General features: G+C 42.4%; 1 protein-coding gene across 1 annotated transcript in view; it reads right to left on the bottom strand.

Annotated features, from left to right (window-relative positions):
• Positions 1–949: 949 nt before the first annotated feature.
• MRPS6 (mitochondrial ribosomal protein S6) overlaps positions 950–26348 on the bottom strand; it is a 61260-nt gene continuing 35861 nt past the window's right edge. The window contains exons 2-3 of the mRNA XM_075850983.1: positions 13423–13562; positions 950–1245 (exon numbers count right to left, since the gene is read on the bottom strand). Coding sequence (XP_075707098.1) covers positions 1056–1245; positions 13423–13562 — 330 coding nt within the window. The 3' untranslated portion in view covers positions 950–1055. The remainder of the gene's footprint in view (positions 1246–13422; positions 13563–26348) is intronic.

The raw sequence follows: 26348 nt of genomic DNA, 5'->3' as shown, positions 1-26348 counted from the left end.
AAATTGTGTATTTTAGTACTTGCGTTTTTTTGGGGTGGTGTTTTTCCCACTGCAAAGCATGTGATTTAAAACACAAAGTTTTCGCTTTGCAAAACATGATTTATTCTAAAAAAAAAACAACGCCATGAACAGACGCAACACACATTGACACATACTTTTTTGAATCAAGCAAAAAAAACTAGAAACTATGGAGGTCTATGGGAGAAAAACGGCCTGCCTGAAAAAAAACGCCAAATCAACACTATGCTGCGATTAAAAAAACACCACTGACCCAAAAAACGCAAATGTAAAAAATACACCAAAAGAATCACACTGTTTGTAGTGCGTTCAATATTTCCCTATTGATTTCTAGCAAACATCTGGCCATTGTGGATTTTGCCAACAAAAAACTATCAAAAAAAGCTAGAAAGACGACCACAAAAAAAGACGTGCCAGAGCGTAGATTACACACCCCACACAATGAGGGAATAAAGTGAGAGGATGATTTCTCCTTTAAGATTATATGCTGGATACCATTGGCATTCATAGTAGAGAGGGGCCCCATAGCAAAGTTCAAAAGGCACCCCCAACAGTGTTAGGTTTTTATCACCCAGGACAGAAGGCCTTGTCATTTGTTTACCTCTCCATGCCCCTTGGGCCCATTTCCCCAAATTGCTTTATGGTACCAATGAAGTTCCTCTGGGGCGGGGCGTCCTGCACAGGTTCTCGCCACCTAATAGGAAAGGGAATAGGACAACCAGCGCTAGTCTTTCTCCAGGTGCCCCAGAGCAGCCGAAATAGGTTGACCCTAGGTTACATATGCCGGTGCAAAATACGATATTAAAAATGAAGATCATGGAGATCAGATACAGCGGGTTCACACTTAAATGACGTCATAAATACACACACAACATCTACCATAAATAGGACAAAGTGCGGGAGTTAAAAATCTGTGAAATCGAATAGCAAATTATTGAAAATGAACAATATTTTATTTATTCTTTCAGACATAGGAAAAAAAAATATACAGGGTTTATACAACAGCAAGCTGCCACAAGTTCACTGCCGAAGACGCCTCATTTCTTCCTGCGGCTGAATTTGGACTCAAGATCGGTGGGAGGAAGAATTCCGGGACATGGTTTCTCTGGTGGATTCTCCTCCTCGTGTTTCAGAATAGTTGGTCTGATCACATCAATGTCACGTGATAAATGGTCCAGCACACTGGGAATAATGTTGGTTGGAGAATAGAAGTCAACCAGAAAGTACCTGCAAGTATAAAAACAGAAGATTGACATTTATGTGGGTAAGTTTTGAACTAGCCAGTCTAATCCAGGACAACAATTTCTGCTAGAAAACCCTCAATAATAATCCCAAATTTATTACGCACTTGAAAATGGCCTCTTTGGGAAACAAAAATTTACCCACATAAAATTCTAGCTGCCTGCAGCCAGCACTAGGGGGAGCTTACTGTATACGGTTTTATTATGGAGGTCAATGTATAAACAGTATGCAGTAAGCTCCCCCTAGTGGCGGCTGTGGGCAGACAGAATTTCGTTATTTAACTGCTATATAGCTATAAAAAATATGAATCAGCACCCAATCTCCGATATCACATTATAGGTGGAGAGGGTTTCCTATAATGCCAGAGAAGACACTTAGGGCAACATTTACTAAGACTGGTCTATCTTATGCCAGTGTTAGAAAAGGAGACAGTTGAAGAGATTGGCGCCAAATTTATTAAAAGGCACACGCCTCTTAATAAATTTGGCACATTTTGTACTGTCCGAAAGGCAGAAAAGAAAATCTACACCTGCAATGAGCAAGTGTAGATTTGCATCAATATTTGCGCCATTCTCAGGCTTTAAACAATCAATTTGACTAAAACGACGTATCCTTGGAGTAAACGATGTGATAAATGTGAGCCTTAGACTTTCGTCCTACCTGCGCATCAAACACAATAGGCCCCACAACAGACACTTTCTTCAGGTCCCAATTTAAAACGGTGATGCAATTCACCCAAAAGCCCCAATTCTAAACATCTTACCACCTTCGTAAGCGTTCCTCCTTGCGGCAACGGCAAGAAATACAGAGAGATTTAGTGTTATAGGCGGTATGCCTTTAAGAGTTGGATAAAAAGGCAAAAAATTGTGCCAAATTGATCAAGTTGTGACGTCATACATTTGGCGCAACTTTCTAAGCATGTTCTTTCTCTACCTTCTACCATCTTATTACTGATGGTACACGTACACCCGTAATTTATCCCCAAAATACCACCCATCCTAAATAAATTTGGAAAATTTTATGACTTAGGCCCTTTTCAAAACTGTAATAAAGTTGGTGCATGCCACATAATCTATTTTCTTTGGCGCAATTATTATTGGCTACCTTGTTTTCCGCCTATTTTTTTTATACATTGTCCTATGGTGGACGGGAGGCATAACTAATGCATAAAACACCAGAGCGATCCCTCATCTAAGATGTATAAATATAAAAATTGTATTATAATAAATGGTCTGTACAAGAACCTTTATAAATTGTATAGAAATGGTAAGAAATAAAGCTGCGAGCGCCGTCCCTGCCTCCTGTGCTAAACTGCAAATCCTTATTTTATGAGACCAGGTCTCGGCGCTGCAGCAGCTCGTATCACAAAGACACTGGAAATTTCCACTATGCGGTGAGCTCAGATGAGGGCGGGTGGGAATAATCTGGTCCCTGCACTGAATCTCTCACCCAGGCATCTATACAAGCTATTCAGCCTGATCCAAGAAACAGACGGCAATGCCCTGTGCTGATGTGACAGTGTCTCCTGTAGCGGCACACAGCTACTCCGATATTTGCATATGTGACAAGGATGTAATATCGGAGGATGATGGAGATTATAGTATTAATAAAATAGTCCTTTGTTTCCCATCACCACCCATCCCCCACTGTGAAACGCAGGCACACCTTATAGTCATACTTCCTACAATATTTACCCCCTCTTGTAGGAAGTGCTTGTTGTGAAATGTAGTAGAGTTTACCAGTGTCTCCTGACTGGCACTTATAAAGGGTACATTAATCCAGGTCTGCCATCTATATCGCTAAGGGAGTACAATTACTGGTTGTCGCTAGATTTCCGCCCTTTTTTTTTTTTTCTACAACTAGGAAAAGTGAGTGGTTACCCCAGTGTGAGTCTGTCACAGATAGCTTCTCACGTGCCTAATGTCCCCAATACATTGCTTGTCACTGATGCCCCCAATACATTGCCTGTCACTAATGCCCCCAATACATTGCCTGTCACTAATGCCCCCAATACATTGCCTGTCACTAATGCCCCCAATACATTGCCTGTCACTAATGCCCCCAATACATTGCCTGTCACTAATGCCCCCAATACATTGCCTGTCACTAATGCCCCCAATACATTGCCTGTCACTAATGCCCCCAATACATTGCCTGTCACTAATGCCCCCAATACATTGCCTGTCACTAATGCCCCCAATACATTGCCTGTCACTAATGCCCCCAATACATTGCCTGTCACTAATGCCCCCAATACATTGCCTGTCACTAATGCCCCCAATACATTGCCTGTCACTAATGACCCCAATACATTGCCTGTCACTAATGACCCCAATGCATTGCCTGTCACTAATGACCCCAATGCATTGCCTGTCACTAATGCCCCCAATACATTGCCTGTCACTAATGCCCCCAATACATTGCCTGTCACTAATGACCCCAATACATTGCCTGTCACTAATGACCCCAATGCATTGCCTATCACTAATGCCCCCAATACACTGCCTGTCACTGCCATAAATACATTGCCTGTCACTAATGCCCCCAATACATTGAATGAAACAGATGCCCTCAATACATTTCCCGTCACTGATGCTCCCAATCACAGCCAATGTATTGGGTGAGGCATGAGTGGGTGGCAATGTACTGGGTAGGGAATAAGTGACAGGAAATGTATTGGTTGGGGCATGTATTGGTTGCCATTGATGCCCCCACCTAAAACATTGCTAGTTTATGATGCCCACCCAATATATTGTCGGTCATCGATGCCCCACCCAATACATTGCCTGCCACTTACGCCCCACACAATACATTGCCGATCACGGATACCCCCACTACATTCTTTGCCACTAATGCCCCACCAAAACTATTGCCTTTCACTAATGCCCCACCCAATACATTACCTGCCACTAATGCCCCACCCAATACATTGCCGGTCTCCGAGGTCACACCTAATATATTGCCGGACACTGATGCCCCCAATACATTTGCCTTTCAGAGATGCCCCCAATAAATTTGCCTTTCAGAGAGGCCCTCAATACATTTGCCTTTCACAGATGCCACCACTACATTTTCTGCCACGGATGCCCCAATCAATTTGCTTTTCACCAAAAATAAACAACGTAAAAAACTGGAAAACTTCAGGGAAAACCAGAGCTTTCCATTGTAGTTATACAGTTGATCGTCGTCCTCACCTCTTCTTGAATCATTTTAGCAGTGCCGTCCGTGCCTGCCAGACAGCATCTAAATAAGACGTGAGGTTTCCTAGTAACAACCTTGCTGTCAATGGCTGACGCTCTCGACATCCAGAACCTTGTGAAGATGGAATCGTGTCATTCAGCAGAGGGCAGATTTTGGTAAAGATGGCCACTGGATTTAAAGGGGGTTTTCTGTGCTCCTAAAGATTATATAGGAGAGTGACCAAAGGGGCACTTACCAGATAGCAACAGCCTCAGGCCCGGGATTGTGGGGTCCCCAGCACTTGAACCACCACCAACCAGACCACTGAAAATCTAGTGAATAAAAGTCATTTCGTGGAAATCCCTTCAAGATGTGTTTATTTTTTATATGCTGCATTTTAGTGGGGGGATGCGGGATTCAGTGACCCATTGACAATCAGGTGAAGCATTTCAGTAGCTAGCTGAAATCGGACAAACCTCTTAAGCTTTATTCATAATGTGTTCACAGGGGACATTCGTGTATGTGCCGGGAAAGCTTTTCGTCTAAACCGTGGCATATGTTGGAGGCTTCAGTCAGGAAATGGTCCTGACGTATACCTCCAACATTCGCTGTGAAAGCAGTGTGCAATGTGAAAAGACCCGTAGTTATACGGTGTAATGGTAACATATAAACCTGGGGGTCTTATTCTGAAAAAAAAACAATAGGTCTAGGTTCTGGCGAAGGTTTTTATAAATCATTGGGTCATGGATATGAGTATAGTATAAAGACAAAGAAGGACAACTATACATCTGAAACAAAAAAAACATATACAGTAGTATTTTATGCTGGCCACTGCTCTTGGTTCCCAATGTTTATCATGCTGAGCATCTCAATGTGGGTGGAACAGATCACGTCTTGTTACCACAGTAGGAGTTCACTGCACACAACTATTAGCATGATAAAATATCTATATCACCAGAGGTCGCACTAAATATTTATCAGCAGAGTAATACATTTCAGTCAAGGTAGTTTCAGTCAAGGAGGAGTATTTGCGGCAATGTAATTTATTTGTAAAGAGACAGGAAAATATTGAGTACGACCTCTGTATGTGTGCGTGTATGTAGATAGATTTCTGTTAGAAGGACTTCTTGATGATAAGCTGATCCCAGGATGTCCCACTGCCCAGGTACCTCCCCAGCAATCATCTGTAATCTGGGGAGGTACCTTGCAGTAAGTGTTTAATTTCCCTGCAGTGCCACCACAGGGGAAATGATGTATTGCACAGTGCTTATTTACATTAATGGGCTGTTTGTGTAATGCATAGATGTTCTGGTTCCTCCAAAGGGACAGACGCTCTTGGTAGCCTCTCTCTGCTCTCGTGGGTCCCGGGCAACCACTCTCGATTAACGCCGAGTTGCCTAATAGGGTATGTGAACATGGATTTTTGTAAACCAAAAAAAAATAAAAAAAATCTAAAATCCCACCAATAAACTATTCTAACTCATCTTGCCACTTTAAACGTACACGTACACGTAGGGACCGTGCAGCAATACTGTGCCATGTGACAAGGTTTTACAATGCAGTTTTTGGCCAAATAGGCTGTACAGGTGAAGCAAATGGTTTCAATAAGCTTCATCTGTACAAGCCACGCAGCAGTAAAACCTCATCAAAAATCCATGTGCAGTTTTTCCTCGTGGCTCACTACTACCACACAGCCGCTACGGGCACGGGCAGCCTTACTGGCACAGCTACATTGTATGGACATTGGATAATTAAAACTCCTTTGCAGGTAAAATGAATGTTATTTTGGCCTTTGCTGTAAAATTCCTTCCACGGTGCTGGATGGTTTAGGCGGGTGTGAAAATATTCAGAGTAAATGGCCCAATACAGGGAACGCTGTGTACTAATGGCACAGGAATGATTGCTTAGACAGCACGCCCAGCGAAAGGAGACATCAAATTATATTCCCCAGACAAAATATCTGTATTTTTTACACATCGGAGCATAAACATGGAGAACTATATGTTGATTCTACTAAATGTAGCTTTCAGCTATATAACTGGGGCTTCTCCTAGGGGTATTACACCTTAAAGGCTATGTTCACCTTTGAAATAGGTTTTTTTTCATTATAAGAATATCTACCAGTGTGATTGGTGCAACTTTCTAAATACTTTTTATTAAAAATAATTTTTACTTTTTACGATACAGCTGCTTTGTATCCTGTATACAGAGCAGCTGTAACTAGTGCTGAAACCTGAATCCGTCAGGTCAACGGGAATGACAGGTTCAGTGTCAGCGGGTCCTGAGTCTCTGACACGCAGGGTCCACCTGTAATATATCACATCTAAGTTATGAACTTAGATGTGATTGGTAAGGTCTCTATCCTGTGTGTCAGAGACACGCTGACACTGAACCCGTCAGTGCCACTGACCTGACGGAAACCGGATTCAGCTGCTCTGTATACAGGAAACAAATTTTAAAGGTTTACATAGCCTTTAAGGGAAAGTTCCACTCTAAAGGGGTTTTCCCATCAGGGACATTTATAGCATATCCACAGGTTACGGCATAAATGTCAGATAGATGCGGGTCCCACCTAACTCTAGAACAGGACCCCCTATAACCTCTTCTACCTCTCTGTGCTCCGACTGACGCGTGTGATTCCCAACCATGAAGAAGAAAACAGCGTTGCTCGTTGAGCTACGCTGTTTCCATAACTATCATTTACTCCTATGGGACTTTCCGTAAGTCTACGGGACTTACGGAAACTTTTCTTCTTCATGGTCGGGAATCACACGCGGAGCACAGAGAGGTAGAACAGGGTTTTGGGGGCACCGTTCTAGAGTTAGGTGCGTTTCCCAGAGGTGGGACCCGCATCTATCCGACATTTATGGCATATCCTGTAGATATGGCATAAATGTCCCTGCTAGTAAAACACCTTTAAGAGGGTTTTTCCATTACTAGGAGGTCATTACTTATTGATTGGGGGGGGGGGGGGTCTAACTTTTGGCAATCACAGATGCCTAGAATAAGGGGACATCAGCGATAGTAAAGTAGTCGCTCCTTAGTTTTTTATTTTCTCTGCACAATGCTGCGCCTGGTTAACACTAAGCTACAACTCAACCCTATTCACATACCAGGTATTAAGCGGCACTGTGCAGAGCAATAATCGGACGGGGGTCATTGTTCTTTACTAGTCACTACTGAACAGTGGGGGCTCTAGAGATTGGACCCCCTCCATTAGTAAATGATGGCATATCCTAGCGATATGGCTGCAGTTCTGTCCTTCCCCCGTGCTTTCCACTGCATAATCTGATGTTCACGTGGACTGCTGGGAATAAGCATTCGCCTACCAGTCACCTAGAAGTCAGAGCATGGAGAACAGATTTTCATTAAAGTGTAATGCTCCGAGCACCGAGACTCCCACCGATCGCTAAAACTGAGTATCAGAAGAGCTCGGGTGAGCGCTGTCCTGCTTAGTTTCTGATTGGCTTTCCTCGGAGCGGTCTATGGGCTCAATAGAAAGTCCACGGGCCCGTCCACCGCTCGCTCAGTTTTCTGAGGAATGCCGATCAGAAACTAAGCAGCACAGCGCTCACCCGAGCTCTTCTGCCGCTTCGTTTTAGCGATCGGTGGGGCTCTCCGTGCTCGGACTCCCACCGGTCAACACTTCTGACATGTCAAAAGTTTTTTTTAAAGTTTAGTTACCCTTTAAGGCAAGGGCAGAATGATTATAAGCTACAAGTAGAGGAGTAACTTGAAGTTCCTTGATCCAAATGCAAAATCTGTAACATGCCCCTCCATCTACCATGTGTCATTTTTATGTGGCACAGAGACCACTGGGCCCCCCTCAGGCACCAGGCCCAAAGTTCGAGTACTACCTCTGCACCCCCTGTATGTACATCCATAGCTACAAGCAACTCAACCAGAAAAAGTTAACAGGTAATTGCTACACATAGGCAAATACGTAAACTCAGCAGTACAGTCCCAGAAACTAGTAACTGCATGAATGTCACAAACCCTTGGGCACGTTAAGACGACGTCACTCCCACGATACAAAACACACTCAATAATTTACATAAGTAAATGTAAGAGACACTGGAAAAGGAGAGAGATCAAATATGATCACCCTCTCACAGTACAAGGGTTAACCCTCACATCAGGTACCTTACGCATACTTTTCGGCCACACAATACTTGAGATTAGCCAGCTTAATGGCATCAATTATTGCTTGGCAACCATCCGGGACACCCACCGGGCAGCTCTCACATCCATGCACTCACTAAGAACCAACAAAAAGCCAGTAGAAAACTATCTAAAAAAGGGATAAAAAGTTATATCGGGTACGTTCCCACAGGCAGTATACGGTATTTTCTGCAACAGAAAGTCTGCAGCGGAATCTCAAAATCACAGAAATCCGCAAATAGTGCATTTTTTTACTGCACGTATTGCTGCGGAAATGCTGCGGCTTTAGCATTAATTATAGCAAACTATATGTGTACCTGCGGTTTTACAGGGGTTTTTACAGCGCTTCTGCTGTGTAGACGCTGCATAAACCACAACAAAACGCAACTTGCTTATTTTAGTGTGGAACTTATGTTCCCCCTTCATGTCTATAAAACAAACAAGGATGTGACCCCTGGTAGCTGGCGGGCACAATACATATATACACAAAAGGAGCTGCCTGCAACAGCCAAACCCAATTTCCCAACTACCAATGACAAGGAGAATAATACTCTTTAATAGCTACGTATAGCTGGACTAACCACAATTATGATTAAAATTATCACCAACCTAGATCGGACATACAAGTATGTAACCTGATTGAACAGGCATGTATATGTGTAACATAGAGATGTGTCGTCCCTAACCAGTTAAATTGTTTAACAAATAGTAGGTAGCAGTAAGTCCGATCAACGGCAGTGTCTAAAACATTAACAGCCCCCCCGACATGTTTCGCTAACAAGTAGCGTCTTCAGGGGCACACGGGGCTAAGACCCAAACACGCAGAATCTCCGCTCCGAACCCGTTGAAATCACCACTGAATAGAAATCCTAGTGCAGGGAGATCATCCCATCAGATCTGAAAAAAGGATCGGTAGGGCCCCTTTATATCAGGGACCTTCGCGGCAAAGGGCGACATTTAAAAAAACGATTAAAAGGTGTGCATCATCTTGGTGCCATTTCTCTAGTACAAGAAGTGAAGTGACAACCGTCAGGCCCTCCCAGGGTTACGGTGCGGAACTTGTAGTAAGACTACACAAAACGTACGTTACTGCTTGGGAGCATTTCTACATCATTACTACGGACATCAATATACAACCCATAGACTGCACTAATAAGATACACGGGGTCGGGCCTTGTTTTCTTTACTATACTGATATCCGCACAGTGCTCTCTGGCTGCTGCGCTGATCTATTTGGCGGTATTAGGTGACGTGTATGACTGTATGAATAACGCCATGCATTGCCTAAATCAGACACCGTATGGCTGTTTTATTTGGGCATCGAATGGCAGTATTTTATATATGCAGGTTTTTTAAATTATGAGAAAACCAGCCTAAAACAAATGAAGGGTGCCCAACTTTGCTTGTTGCCCGGGGCCACATTTTCTATAAAACCGGCACTGGACACACAAAACGGAAGGAACAGTTGGATTATAGGATAAATATCAGATTCGGAACGACGGTTGTCACGATACCAGAATTTGGACTGCGATACCGATACTCGATACCAAAACGATACTTTGCCAGCAATAATATTTACAAAAAAAAGTTCTTCCATTTTCTGATGTGAGGCACGTGGTACGATTAATTTTGAACCTCCGGGTGCTGCACATTAATAGTTATTAACCCCATAATGTTTCTCACAATTATAATTAACAACATTGGGTTAATGTGTGAGGTACATGATGAGGTTAGTTACTATTAATGTGAGGCACACGGAGGTTTAAAATTCATAACACCTCGTGCCTCATATTAAGTGAACGAAAGCAGTTTTTTTTTTACAGTGTACACATCATAAATGACGCTATTTTATGTATTGAGACTTTCATTTTAATGTGTATTGTAAAAGATGTGTGTATTTTTAAGTTATTTTTTATTTAACAATATATATATATATATATATATATATATATATATTTTTTTTTTTTTTTTTTTCTTTTAAACTATAATGTACTGGCATTTATCTATATACTGATAGTACTCAGGCAGTTGTTAGGACATACCCAAGTACGCCCTAACTGGAAATATAGTCAGACAACCCTGGGGTCTTTCAATGGACCCTGGGCTGTCTGCCCATATATGGTATGTCGCTTGATCGCATCACATTGATTCCCTGTGACGTGATCCAAAGGGGCACCTCCCTTCTCATTTTCCCCTTGACTGCTGCAGTCAGCTTTGATTGCAGCATTCAAGGGAATAGCGGTGGCGACCAGAGTTTCTCGGATCTCCGCCGTTAGATGAAGTGTAATACAGCCATTGCCCCGCTCCTGACAACAAGTGTGCGTGCGGTCAGCATGAGGGCCGCCGCTGAACTAATGAGCGCTGCCGTCACTGAAGACAGAACATGGGGGTGTTTTGCAGTGAGTGTTCTATCTTCAGTGCCGATGCAGTGCTAGCCGTATCACCTCATGCTGACCGCGCACGCACACTTGTCAGGAGCGGGACAACGGCTGTATTACACTCGCGCATCCCCGCTCTGACAACATTCACGTGTTACAACACTAAGCTGTGTGGCCGCACAGCTTGGTATCGCAATACATTAACGGTATTGAATAGATTGAGGGGGCACGGTGTCAAAATAGTATAGATATTTTGATGCATCGTGCAATCCTATTCGGAACACAAGTCAATATCATGAATGATCAGTGCTCAGGTTTACTGCATATATTACATTTTCCCCATGAAAAACTCAAGAAATGGTAACCATAGTGATATTACATCACTATTCGTGATCAGCAGCATCCTGGCTGCTATTAACAGGTTAGCTCCGGCCAACATTATAAAGCGAGCTCCAGAACGGTAAAGATTCAAGGAACTTGGGGTCAACGATTGCAAGACGACGACTAAAAAATTATGTTGTCGCAAAAATATTCTACCTACAAGGACGTTCGGCTTTACGTGGTGTAAACGCAGGGGTTGTGTAGTTTTTCAGGCTGCGTTAAAGGGTTTGTGTGTCCTAAAAGGTCATATGGACGTCTTACCCTTGAAAATATCGAATAAATATGGACATACAATACACCTGTTTTAAAGGGTACCTCCAGTTATACAGGTGACCGCCTCTCTGCCGCCAGAAGTGACAATGGGAAAATCGTCAGGGAGAACGAGCGGGCCCATCGCTTAAAGCGTCTCTGTCACCACATTATAAGTGGCCTATCTTGTACATGATGTAATCGGCGCTGTAATGTAGATTACAGCAGTGTTTTTTTATTTAGAAAAACGATCATTTTTGACTGAGTTATGACCTATATTAGCTTTATGCTAATGAGTTTCTTAATAGACAACTAGGCGTGTTTTACTTTTTGGCCAAGTGTACAGAGGAGTGTATGACGCTGACCAATCAGTGACCAATCAGCGTCATACACTTCTCTCCATTCATTTACTCTGCACATAGTGATCCTGCGTTGTTCACTATGTGCTGTCATTTACAGCGTGGTCTCGCGAGATTACTCCTGCTGTGCTGTAAGTCCCACACAAACGTTACCGAAGTGTCGGGATTGTGAATAGACATTGCGTCCTGGCTGGAGGGGATGTCTATTTACTGTCAAGATACTTCAGTAACGTTAATGTCTGAATAAGTAACAACGCAGGATCACTATGTGATGAATACATGAACGGAGAGAAGTGTATGACGCTAATTGGTCACAGATTGGTCAGCGTCATACACTTCTCTGTACAACGCCCACTTGGTAAAAAAGTAAAAACACGCCCAGTTGTCTATTAAGAGTGTCATTAGCATAAAGCTAAAATAGGTCAGAACTTGGTGAAAATAGATTGTTTTTCTAAATAAAAACCACTGCTGTTATCTACATTACAGCGCCGATCAGATTATGTAGGAGACGGGGCACTTATAATGTGGTGACGGAGCCTCTTTAAGCGACCCTACAATGCAGGAAGGGCTTTCTGGCTGTGTAAGAACATGGGACTCCCCGCTGGTGTCTGTAAATCAATCTTAGAAAAGCCCATTGACTGAAGCTTGGTTTACATCTCGTTTTTCAGGTACGTCGGAGGTATATGTCGAATGTATTCTCCAACATAAACCTGTGATGGCATACAATTGCACGCGCCGACCATTGACTCCCATTGTAAAAAAAAAAAAAAAAAAGTATACGTTTTTACTGCGTCCCACTGCATAGAATAGCGTGGACTACGCTTTTCTATACAGTTAAAAACGAGGTATGACTATGCATACCAGACCAGCTTATGCCAAAAGGACACTTTTATGCCATACGCTGGGTGCATAGCGGGCTATGGGCACATCAAATTATACTTCAAGGTATACTCCCGGCATATACTTTCGATGTGCCTGAAAAACGAGATGTGAACGGAGCCTTATAACGAGTTCCACCAGGTTTCCATTTCATTTAACGGGCGGAACGTAACAGCAGGCTATGCTACTCTGCCCGTCGGGAACAACGAAAAACTAGACGAAACTGAACCATGATACCAGGGTGAACGGGTGAACACAGCATTAGATTTGCTCACACTTTCTAAAATATCTATTGTTACAGTTCGGACCTTGAGTTCTGGATTTGGGTATCCCAACTGCACAAAGGAAGGTGGTGGGCATTGCTTTTTTACATACAGGCCCCTATATAGACAGGAAACGTAAGCCATGTCCATAGAGTAATATGTATAGGTCTCCTGCCCTACGACCAGACTTCTGGATCAGATTTATTGGTGGCATTTTACGGTCCCACTACCCCAACTTCTTTTTGAAACGTGTCCCCATGTTAAAATAAAAAAATCGAATTAAATATTTGTACGCAGAGTGGAGATTCATACCCTCCTCGTGTGTGACGCTCACTGTGCTTGGAGATTTTGTAAGGAAGATTCTTTTCTCCAAGGCTTTCCAAGTTCCGTATAATGGCTCCCTTTTCCATCAGAGTTTCTATTGTACGTTTAAGGGTCGACACCACCTCAGGCTGCAAAAAAACAATGGAAAAAAAAAAAAAAGTGGGGAAATTAATAACTTTACCAACACCCATCACCTACCTGTGAGACCAACATGAAGGGGGGAATAAAATAAGTGGTTGTTATCTATCAAAATTATTTAGCGTCGGGACATAACTGGGTGAAGAACATTCTATAGAATAACAAGGCTTTCCTAAAACAAACTATTTTGCAAGGTTCATCCTACAGAAACACAAAAAAAAAATAAAAAAAAATCATCAGCTAATCCACATTCAAGAACAGTGGGCGGAGGAGGTGCACATTTTTGCTTTATACCCTTGTGACCAACTATGCTTAGGTAATACCTCTGGGGTACAGAGCCATTTATTCCGATCTGTATACAACTGTTTCAGGTTATTTAGTCCTCATCAGAGAAAGATACAGAAACAGTTTTCTACAAAGTCAGATTTGGGAAATTATATTACAGGATGGTCTGCAAATTTTAGGGCGAGTAGGACTGACAAAATACTTGCCCATAATGTTGGTCAGTCTGTAGGATATTTCTGCATTTTGTTCCTGAAACAAAATCGTGTAGAAATCCTGCAGAGAAGACGGGTGTGATCCCTTCTATTTTCAGCTGCCGAGAAGGCTGAGGGGTGGAGCTTCACTAGGTGGGCGTGTATGAGAGTGCCTGGTCTCCTATAGTAGGAAGGGCTCCTGCTGCAGCCAATTGCCTTACAGCCAAAGAGAGACTGATCTCCTGGTGCAATTATAGAATATATTTTTATATATTATTCACAGCTTTGATTTTGAGGAAGGCGCACGCACGTGTGAATATTCAACATTTGGCATTCCTATTAAAAAAAAAAAAAAAACACCCTGGAGACAATCAGAGGCTGGAAATAAATGACAGCGAACACAGTGGAAAAAAAGTTTGTGGATGGTGCACAGTGGTTACATGACCGCGGTATCAGAAATATCATGCATAAAAATGCATATATCCAACTCTTCTGTATTTAAAGGGGTTTCTCAGTACGGCAGCTTCTGGTTGCTCGCCAGAACTAAACGATCAGCTGTTTTTAAGGACACATCCTATGCTGGTACCTGCATAGAGAACAGAGTGGTGAAGCAGAAAGCATTATATGTACGCAGGACAGTAGCGTTTGTGTTCGGAGTTATGTACTGTACAGTTTTCAGATGGAAGAGGTGAGCCAGCGCATAAACTGTAATACAGCACAGGTAACTGGGAATAATATCCAAATACAGAAGTTCGAGTTCATAGATATTTATTTCCACAAAAAAAAGTCTGTGCTGTGTAAACTTGAGTTTGTCAGATTTAGTAAACCTCAAATGCTGAATTAAAGGGGTTTTCCACAACCGGACAACTGATTAACTATCGACAGGATAGGTTTTCAGTATATGATCGGTGGGGGTCCGGCACCCAGATGTTTTGAACGGTATGCAGTCGTTGGAGCCAGAAAGCAGATGGCTCCGTCACGGAATAGGAGCCTCGCTGCAGAACGGCCGCTATGCAGTGGTCGGAGCATCTGTTTCCGGCTCCAACAACTGCATACCGTTCAAAACATCCGATACCCGGAGGCAGACAGAGCGGCTGATCATTGCGGGGTCCCGATGTCGGACCAGCACTGATTATATACGGATGACCTATCCTGTGGATAAGTCGTCAGTTGATCAGTCGTGGAAAGCCCATTTAACAAAGTTTGTGTCAATAGAGGGACTTCCCAAATCAAGACCCTCTTCTATTAGCCAGAGTGGCTACAAAGAGCGCCTCTTGCTCTGGAGGACCCCACACATTCATGCATGACAAGGACTGCCAATTGATTTCAATAAGAACCTTGTAATACTTTGTTTCCACTTTGGTGGCGCTGTACAGGAACTTAACAATTATAATGTGGTCCTTCTCCGCTCGATGGCCTTCTTCAAGCTGATCATGAACAGCAATCCTGAATATGACTTAGATTGGACACATAGAATATTATAAAGTTGCATAACCTTTCATTTACCATTTTTGCTGCCGTGACAATTTTACACAACTTTCACCCCCATACTCATATTTTATGAAATGTTGGTAAGGGCGTTATAATATTAAAAAAAAGTTCCTGTGCCCCCCCCCGGTCACCAGAGGCTTTACTGTTGAACGACAATAATTCCCAAAAACAGCATAAATAAAAATTTGCTGACTAGAATAGTTAACATGAGGACATAACTCAAGGACTTTATTTACTGCAAACGTTTCCATTTCAGGACAATATCCTCTTCAATTCAATCGACAAACTATTTTTTGTTGTTTTGTTTTCAATGAATTATCCTTAAGTTCTTGAATACCACGCAAGTGCCTAAGGGGAATCAAAGAACCATATAGCCATGGCAAAAATTCTCTATTATATCTTTACTTTATTGATATGTATAAAGAACATCTTCAGGCAGGATAGTAGTCAGATGACTTTTGACCACAAAGCGACATGTTAAAGCTGCATTCAGACTTCAAAGTACGTCTCCATACAAGCCCATGAGCCATGGCGGATGTTCATGAATGGTCACTATTGAACGTTGCTCAGTTACCAGAGGCCAAAATGGGTACCAGTGTTAAGGAGGTAATCTTAGGATACAGATGATGGACAATAAGCTTAAAAAAAAAAATGGAATTTGAAGGGGAAGCACTGAACCGAGATTCCAAAGCATGCGTCAGGCCAGTCAGTTGTCTGAGGGGTAACAGGGTAACAGGACTACTGCTACATTTCTTTTAGGTTTTAATGAGCCTTATGGGGCAGGCAGTGGTTAAGTCTTAGATATAAGGTCATGTTGGATGTAACGGTACTTTGCACGGAAAGCTTACTTCACTTCCTATTTATCATTCGTTTCTGAGATTCAGAATCCAATTGTACAATTACTGTGCTGGTCAACCACCTTGATGAAGCCTTAAAAAGGGGTTTTCCGGGATGAACTCTTTAATAGTAAAATTAAATGGTATTTAATAAATTAGCGCTTAACGGTAACGGCCGCATGTAAACATTGCAGCCAAGGCTTAGCTGGCGCATGGCTTCCCCCAACCTAAAGAAGGGATCGGGCGTTGATGTAATCTACATAATGTAAATTGATACCTTGAGTGTATGGGGGTGTCCCGATTTTAAAACACCTTTGGAAGGGGCTTATATTCCGTGAGAACAAAGGATCAGGCATGTTAAGATCCAACATGCCCGATCGCCACCCCCCGCCCCAACATCTGAAGTCAAGGTAAAGAATGATCGGGCATGTTGGATTTCAACATACCTGATCCTTTGTTCTCACAGAAGATAAGTCGCTGCTAAAGGTGCACTATTCGACTCTGCGCATTTGGTATACATATGCACACTCGGCCGAGCATGCACGTGTATTGAAAGAGCATACGGTAGACCGCTATCTAGGGTGTATGGCCACCTTTAGCTGCTTGAAGGGGAAATGAGCCCTCTATCAACGCAGAACATTAATACAAGACTACTGTCAAAACTGGTATGGGAAGATTCTTGAGTCAAATGGACCTCCACATTTCATTCATCCACCCTATATCCCCTATAGCCTAACATTAAATGTCAACTGTATGTAAATCAGTCAACAACTGTTTAAACAATTACTCAGAAACTGGAAAAACCTGATTCACAAACCAAAAGCAATTTAATAAGATGTATAAATAGTCTTCGAATATATTGTAGGATTTAACTTAATTTTTATAGTTTGTGATGGTCCAAAAAATTCTTAAAAAGGGAATTTGTGATCAGAAAAAGATTCCTTTAAAATAGGACATCTGCATGACGTCCTGTAAAAGATGGGCTAGTGTCCCCCTCAAAAAAGGCCTATAGGAGGAGCAGAATACTCCCCTTGGACTACGTTCCAGCCCCTTGATGGTCACTCCTGAAGGTCATTATAATGTGCCCTTTTATTTACTGGTATTATGGTACTCGTAAGATAAGGTAGATTAGTCTGGAGAGCCCGCTATGTAACATCATTGCTTAAAATGACCCTCCGGTCGTGGACAATGCTTCAGATCTTAAAAAGTCTAACTCTCAAGCCAGGTGAGGTTGTATATTTTTCCCATAAGACACTATTAGTAGACATCTTCATACTCTTATTCATAATAATATGCAAATATGCCAAAATGAATGCATTAAAGCAACCCTCCGGTCTCAGGACAAAATTATAAATATGATGGTGTATATGGAGTGATAATACCTGGTGCCCTGCAGTTGATCTGCTGTTTTATGGTCTTTTCTGTGCTGTCCCAAAATGGCTGCAGTGCTCCTTAGACTATGAGTCTGAGACACTCCCACTGCTCTCAGATTGGCCACAGCTGCTCACATGAACAGTTACATCCAATCTGTGAAAAGAGAGTGTCTTAGACTCCGTCTGAGAAGCGCTGTGGCCATTTTGAGACAACAATGTCGAGACCTTTAAATGGCGGATGGGGAAATATACAACCTCATCTGGCCTGAGAGTTTTACTTAAGGTCTACAGAGGAGAATGGTTATACTATGGTAGGATTTATGTTATTTATGAACTTTTATGCATATCAGACGCCTATTAAAAGTGATCTGCCATCTTAAAGTACTGGTATTGGTAAGAACCACTATTTAGAATATCCAGAAACTGGTAAAAGCTATTTGGGTCCCCATTCAACTCACCAGTCTTTGAGACCAAAAAAAAAAATTAAGAAGAACACGGGAATACCATCAGCGTATCATATAATTTTATATATGCAAGAGGCTCTGCTTAAAAGCTCCAATTCATATAACCAGAGTACAAACCCCAAAGGGTGAAAACATCTCCTTGCATAGATATAATACATCACGGACAATGCTAAAGTCATTATAAAAGGTCAAGAGGTCTCTATAATGTGAGCAGATAACGGTCATGCATGGCCAAAACTGCTGTTCTTTGCTTCGGGCATTGTAAATCTAGAAATAAAAAAGTGGTCCTTACATCTTGGGGTTTGTACCATGGAATATTAGCGGAGAAAAATTGTGATTAATAGGAGGTTACATAAAAACAAATAATCGGGCAGATAAAATTTAATGGCCAGGCCGTTCGTAATGATGGTCTTCAAAATTTTGCAAAAAAAAAAATATTATAAATTGTAAGACATGTCCTAGGTTTGAAAAGAAAGACTATACTCCTAGAACAACCAGCTACAGAACACTCATCCGCTGCAACAGACTTTTAGTAGGAGTCATTATCCTGGGAATATAGGACTTTTTAAAGATAGTCTCAAAGTACATTTATTGATGCAAAACACGTGAACACCATCTGTACGTGAACACCATAAAAGCTGAGGAAGGGAACTCTGCTGCCAAGAAGCTTTTCTCCTTCACTACGGAATTTAAGACAGACTGGTTGCTAGGGATACACTACCTAACAACTAGAGGCTTTTATAGGAGGTTGTCAGGCAGGGTGTGCCCAGCAACCAGTCTGACTCAGATTATTCAGGTCCACATCTCAAGGCCACAATGCCTCTGAAGGGGTGAAGTGGCTTGTAGGTACTCAGATGAAATTTTCTCCATCTTGTAGTGCAGTGGTACACACATTTTTGTAAAAATTAAATTAAAAGTGGTTGCTTTTTAGCATCTCGATTCTTGTGCTAGGTATAAGGTGTTGGATAGGAGCCTCCTATATCAATCCGGACCCATCATCCGTTGTGTCCGGCTCAGGTATAAAACAACTGGTCAGATACAACGGATAAATGTGAACCCAACGTGACAGGAATGTCTGCTTGGCATGGAATGGAGATGGTCCTATGACCTATGGAGAGGGCTACTGGCACACAACAAATATATGACTGGTTTGCTTCTATCGGGGCTTTTTTCTTGTTCATAACAATAAACTGAGGGGTTTTTCCAGATGCAAAAAGTGGTTTTATGCCGAACACCCATACAAACATGAGTCATTTTATTCGAGAACGCCACTCTGCATTCTTAGTTAAACGAGAAGTCATCAATACATTCACTAAACACGTTGTTCGGCAGAAATAAAATCCAATAAGAAATTAATCCTGTGTCTTCTTTTTCTTCCCCTAAATAATGTACGTTTGAAACGGGGGTTCACCTGGTAGGAGTCCAAATGATTCAGAGCACTCCGCCCACCAATACCCAAAATATCAGAACCAGTCTACAATTTGACATTATATAGACACATATATGCTTACTTCTCCCTTCCTCCGGTGCAGGTCAACTTTTTGCAAAAGAAGAACCAAAAGAGAAACTTCAAATTGGGAAATAAATGGTAAAACTTGTCAATAATGCACTACACTAGAGGTTCTCAAACTATTTTTAGCACACAGGACCATAGAACAGATACAGAACTTACTGAGGAACTTGTGGCCATGAAGAAGTTGGTAGCATAAGCTGCAGTGGAGGAGTTTCAACAAGCATCTCAGTGGCCACGGAGTCTTGTCTAATAACAGAACTAATACTAGCCATGGATGAACTCATTTTGGTGGTATCAGCACATGATCTCATGTGTAGTGGGGCCTCCAGACGCTCCCCTGATGATGGATTTTAGGGCAGAATTGATAGGGCATGTTGGAGTTCAACATATCCAATCGTTTGTGGTGTTCACACAAAATTGGTCATGGGTGGGGACCTGCGAGGGGACAGGGCATGGAAGAGTCACCACTAAAGGCAGAAGTATGGAAAAGGCTCCTAGTCCTGGGCAAGTTGGGAGGACAAGTGCTTGAAATAGGTGGAAAGATTGTGGATAAGTAGAAAAAAAAAAAAAAAGTGGGGTAAGGTGCATAGAGCGAGGGGTTTATTAGTTTGATAAAGGCAAGTTTTTGTGGAGGAATTAGGGTTTAAATAATGTAAGTTTAGTAGACAAGTAATAAAATAAGGACACTACTCTGATTGAATATTTCAGACCAAGGTTTTGTAGTCGAAAGTTGGCATTGGAATCCTGTTTTCTACTAGGCAGTGATGGTGTCATGTGTGATTGGGTCTTTCCACCATAAGAGTCCTATGAAGTCGAAGATTGAGTTTAGAAGCTCACGGCTGTGCTGATGGCCAATAGAACGTGCGGTCAATATTTATATATAACCTAAAACCTGGTGAATATGTATTCATATGTGAACATTTATGCGGACGGTGATTTGAACCCATACAAGGTCTTGACAACCCTGCAGTTGACAGAATAAGTAGGGGACATGTCACCAGTATTTCTCAGTAATGCATTCTCAGAAGATAATAAAAAGTTTTCTAACCTCTAAAAGAGGTGGTCCAGATCATAAACCCCATTTCGATTCCCGATTATGGAATTCTGAGTCCCATTCAGGAGCCTAAGGTAATAAAAGCATCTGTTCCTCTGGAGGACCCAACATATCCATGTATTATACAGACAGTCCATTGATTTCTATGGGAGCCATGTAATGCTCTATTGCCCCAGCACTTGCGCTGCAGGCAAATTGAACACTTGCTGCCAAGTTCCCCTTAGATTATAGCGGATTGCTGGGGGTCCAGCAGCAGGACACAATGTGATCAGATTATTATCAGGGGACTCTTCTACCAAAAGGATTGCCCAAAATGGACAACCTGGCCCTTTAATACAAATGGTCTCCTATACAATTTATTCTCGTAGGTCTCCTTTTAAAAAGAGGACTAATCATATCTGTTTTTATAGAGGAAAAACTTGTAACATTGGCAAGTCTTCGTTACAAGTGTAAAAAAGGTACAAAAAGAGCCGTAGCTGCGTTGTTCGTATAACACCTGTTGTTCTACGTCAACCATATCATTACCAGGAACTGCGAGGATGAACATTTGAATCGTCTAGAGATACATCTTACAGAAATGACATATCTAGGGCAATGGTTTCGGCCATTTAATGGGGCTATTCATGTGTAAAATTTCTCATAAACAGTCTATAAACTGCATATCTGAACAACAAGCGGAATACACTATAAAACAAGAAAATAAAAAATATTCATTACAAAATATCCACGGTTCCTTAGACTCATAAAATAAAACACGTAAACTGTAAATCATTTTTACTAGGATTATATATCCGGCTTAAAAGGAGTTGTACACCAGCTGCGTTTCCAATAGGGAAGGATTCATTTGAAAATGAAGAATTACGCAATGATTAAAGTCGAAGGGTATCCATTTAAAGGGGTTACGTGGGGACCAAAAATTACTAGCAGTGTAGTCACTGCAGTATAGGAGTGCACACACTAATATATATCCCGGTGCCCGGTCGTGCTGATTGAGATTTTCATTGATTTTTTATAGCGCTGCCAGGGGACCGGAAGTCTAGTTGCACAGCCTCCTTTGAGGACGATGTGACCAGCCCCACTGTACTAAAATCAGTAGTACAGCGATTACGTAGAGTACAGCAGGATCGGTCACGTGAAGAAGAGTCGTATCGTCAAACAAGGCTGCCACTAGACTTCCGGTCCACTAAGTAGCGTTATAAAAATGTATGAAAATCTCAATAGGCGCGACGGGGGACCGGAATGTATATTAGCGAGTGTACTCCCATACTGCAGTGAATACACCGCTAATAATTAAGTAACCCCTTTAATATACAAAGGTGCTGGGTCCACCGCAAGACACTCAAGCCCTGGCTAAGAGAGGTATTGAATGAGGGACCACCTATTAACTCCATATGGCATTACAGGGTATATAGAAAGGGGATGTCCAAGTGCTTCCATTTGATGGCCACAAGGGTTGTGGAATTAGAGGATTCCTTAAGCCAAGGGATAGACATATTTTTTTGAAGACAAGTTTTTAATAAGCTTCTGCTAAGGGGCGATGATTGAAGACGACAGGTAAACAGATCGGATCCTTCAACCCTAAAAAACATCAAATTACAAAATGTTCTCCGTTATCTAAACGCATCGGTTCTATAGGAGGTGTCAAACGCACATGACGCCATTACTGACAGAAACATCTATCAGCGGTTAGAGGGGTTGTCCAGTTTCGATACCGAATTCGGGTTTAATAGAGGGGTTCTCCTCATCTCTCGGTGAGAGTGGAGAGCAATTACAAAGAGCATCTCTTGCTCTGGAGGACCTGTCCTGTATTACACATTGATTTGAATGGGCACTGTAATGCTTAAGGGTATGTCAAATGACGGCGCGTAAATAGACGCCCGCGTCAAAGAAGTGACCTGTCACTTCTTGGGGCGTAATTGGAGCAGTTATTCATTGACTCCAATGAAAAGCCGCGCCAATTACGTCCGTAATGGACGCGGCGTTCAAGCGCCTGCACATGCCGTTACGGCGGATGTTTTCTCCTAAAAACATCCCCGTAATTTCAGCCGTTACGGACGCGGTCGTGTGAACATACCCTAAAAGGGAAGGGGTCAGCAGCACTTCACCTATTAAACCAACATCTGGTGGTAGCGGGTGAAAAATCATTTTTATGTAACCTATAACTATCTTCTAAGTAGTTCTGTACCTTTAGTATTCAGTTTTTTTAGTGTTCGCCGTATGCTAATGAGCACAAAAGTCATTCTTTCCTCAAGCCTTTCAGAGTTAACCCCGCCACCCTACTTTTGATTGACAGCTCCTCGCCTCGCCCCAGCACACACAAAATCCTGCGCCCGCGCATCAACGTCCTCTTCTGGTGCATGTGCACAACGGGACATCAAGGCGGCGCATGCGCAGTAACTAGATTTGAAGACCGGACGATGCAGGGAAAGGTGTCGGACCATGCACGCTCTCAGACGAGATTTCGGCATTCAGGGCGGGACAGTTTTCGGGCATGAGAAGAGGAATGAACGAGACTGACAGATTATTGCCATAAAAGGTGCAAAATGTTTGAAGACCGTTATTTACGGTCGGAGTTTAGTTGAGGGGATAACGGCAATGAAATTTCGACAGCACCGGCCAGCGAGGGGTGAGTAGAGTTCCATAGGTGAAATGCAGGTGACAGGTTCCCTTTAAATGGGATTATATTATTTATAGGGAGTGGTCAACTTTTGCACACTCAGGCTAAGCTCTGATGTAGTAAGTAAAAAGCACCTGAATTCAAATTGGAAATTGCATAAAAAGCACATGGTGCGAAACTAATTTAGTTAGAAAGCTGTGGGTACATTTTAATCTTCTATGTAATGTGGGTACTGATTTAAGGGGGCAGAGGTGTGGCCACATCAGTTATTGTTTTGTGCCATTGTGATGGATACCTTGGGGCCTCATACAAACAGCTGTATTCAGACTCGAGACATACGGGAGGTTTTTGTTCTCTTGGATCCATCAAGAGAAAATTCATGTCATATTCCAAGACCCGGTATGACCCGTTTTAAATGACAGTTTACAGCGTAATCTCGCGAGATTATGTTTGCCTTGCTGTAAATCTCACAGAAACGTTAGCGAAGTGTCAGGATTCTGAATAGACATCACGTCCTGGCTGGTAGTGATGTATATTCATTGTCAGGACACTGCAGCAACGTTATAGTGTGTTTATGAGGCTGCACATAGTGATATAACTATATCGCTGGTGCTGTGTAAATGAATGGAGAGAAGTGTATGACGCTGATTGGTCAGCGTCATACACTCCTCTGTACAACGCCCACTTGGCCAAAAAGTAAAACACGCCCAGTTGTCTATTAAGCGAAAATAGGTCATAACTTCGTCAAAAATGATCGTTTTTCTAAATAAAAAAAAACACTGCTGTTCTCTACATTACAGCGCCGATCACATCATGTTCAATATAGGCCACTTATAATGTGGTGACAGAGCCTGTTTAAATAATTTTCAAATGCTTAAAAGCCAATATTGACGTGTCAGTTCGCGATAATCTATGGGTATGGGAGCACGGCCTGAAAAAAGCAAAAGAACGGACATGTTCCATAATTTGTGGTACACTTCTATAGCCCGTACATCCTCCCGCAAATATACGGGAAGGTGTCCGTGATCAATAGAAGTGAATGGGTCCGCAATTACGGACGATTTTTACGGTCATATCCATAGGGCCTAAGACCTCTATATTTTCTGCTAGTTGATGCGTAAATGCTGCGGAAACTTTCCGCAGCAAATCAGTTACGTGTGGACAAGCTTTAAGGCGGAGTTCACACAGGCTGGATACGATGTGAAAAGCAAGCAGCGTATTGGCCCTGTGCGCCGAAGGGAATTCCAATTATCCGAGTTGCATCTTTTGGGTGTAATTGCTGCAATTCCGCCGCAAAAAACGCAACTGATGCTATATGTTACAGGTTTTACCTTCCCATTGAATTCAATGGGGAAAACCCGCAACAGATAAGCAGCGTTTACACAAATACAATTGACATGCTGCGGAATAAAATTTTGCAGCGCATGTCAATTTGAGCAGTTTTTCCGCCCAGTATTCACACAGCGTGTGGCTGTATTTGCTGCGGATTTTCCACAATGAATTCCATTGCCGAAGACCTGCAGTATTTAAGCTACGTGCGAACTGACCCGAAGACTTCATTCACACAATACAGTCAAAAACTGCAACATGCCCCATCTCGTGTTTTTGTGGATTTATTTTTCCTTCAACGGGGGGAAAATTCCAGCGCTCCAAAGATGGTTTTCCATAGAAACAGTAATGTGACTATTGTAGTTCTCTGGTTGGGGGGGGGGGGGTCATTAACGTGTAGACACATCTGATATATAGACACCGTATTGCACACAAAGATTTGGCTGGTTCCTATAAAGAGCAGAAACATGTCCTGCCAACGGTAAACAATTGCACGAGCTATAAAACCTACAAACGGTAACTACTGACCTTTCCAAAAATCCTCCACCCCCATCCATCCTGTATTTGTTTTCTCTCCTCTTACAATCCTATAATTCGTCATAGCTACTGTAATTCCCACTGGTAAAATAAAAATATATAGTGAACTCCCTGAATATATAATCGCAACGAGGGAGCTCACTATTTTTTCTTTCCCGTAGAGAAACACGGATGTCACAATACGATTTTACCTCAAATCCTAACCCCAAGCCTTCAAAGGGGAATCCCAGCCTAAACATCGATCACCTATCCACTGGATAGATCGGCATGGTCACTCATTGCTAGAATGGGGCAACCCGCCACCCGAAAGACCGGCGCTAGGAGGAGTTTAAATGGGGCGCAGATCGAGCATGTGAACTGCCGCTCCATTCTGAGTCTATGGCACAGACTGAAACAGCCGAGAACATGTTCTAGCGTTCGGTGGAGCGCCCATCAGTCAGATCCCTACCGATCGAACGTTTATTACCTATACAGTGGATATGGGGATAAATACCCATTCACAAGAGGTTCCTTGTCTAAATTTATTATCAGGTAAAATCAGATTAATATAGCAGTAAAACAGAGAAACCCATGACTTGGGATGTACGGAAGCCCCTAAGCCCCATATTAGGGCTCGTCCACACGATGCGGAATTGCCGCCTTTTTTCCGGCCAGAATTTCGGATGGAAAGAGCGATGCAGAATACAGTAGCAGCACACGCTGCCTAAAAATCCAGAGCAGAAACGGACAGGTGGTGCGTATTTTTCAGACCGCAGAATGTCAATTCCTGCTGCGGAAAGTGGCCAGAAATGCTGCGTTTTTCAAAGGAGACGTCACCATCTCCCAAATTTGAAAAAACGCAGCAAAATACACACCATTTTCTGCCGTAAAAACCGCAGGAAATGGTGCGTTTTTCAACAGAATCTCTGCAAAAATTTTCAGCAGCAATTCCCTTATGCGTGGACAAGCCCTTATTTTAGCTCAGTGCAAACCTTGAGGAAAGAACCTTTGATATCGGAGACAGAATTGTTACTAGAATAACCCCATATAAAAAGAACGTAGTCAGCAGGCAACCAGTCTATTTTAAAATTACTTAATTGTGTAAAA

This window comes from Rhinoderma darwinii, chromosome 2 (genome assembly GCF_050947455.1).
Source record: "Rhinoderma darwinii isolate aRhiDar2 chromosome 2, aRhiDar2.hap1, whole genome shotgun sequence".
In the NCBI taxonomy this organism is placed as follows: Eukaryota; Metazoa; Chordata; class Amphibia; order Anura; family Rhinodermatidae; genus Rhinoderma; species Rhinoderma darwinii.
Note: the sequence above shows the minus strand (reverse complement) of the source record. Positions and strands in the feature narration are given on the sequence as shown.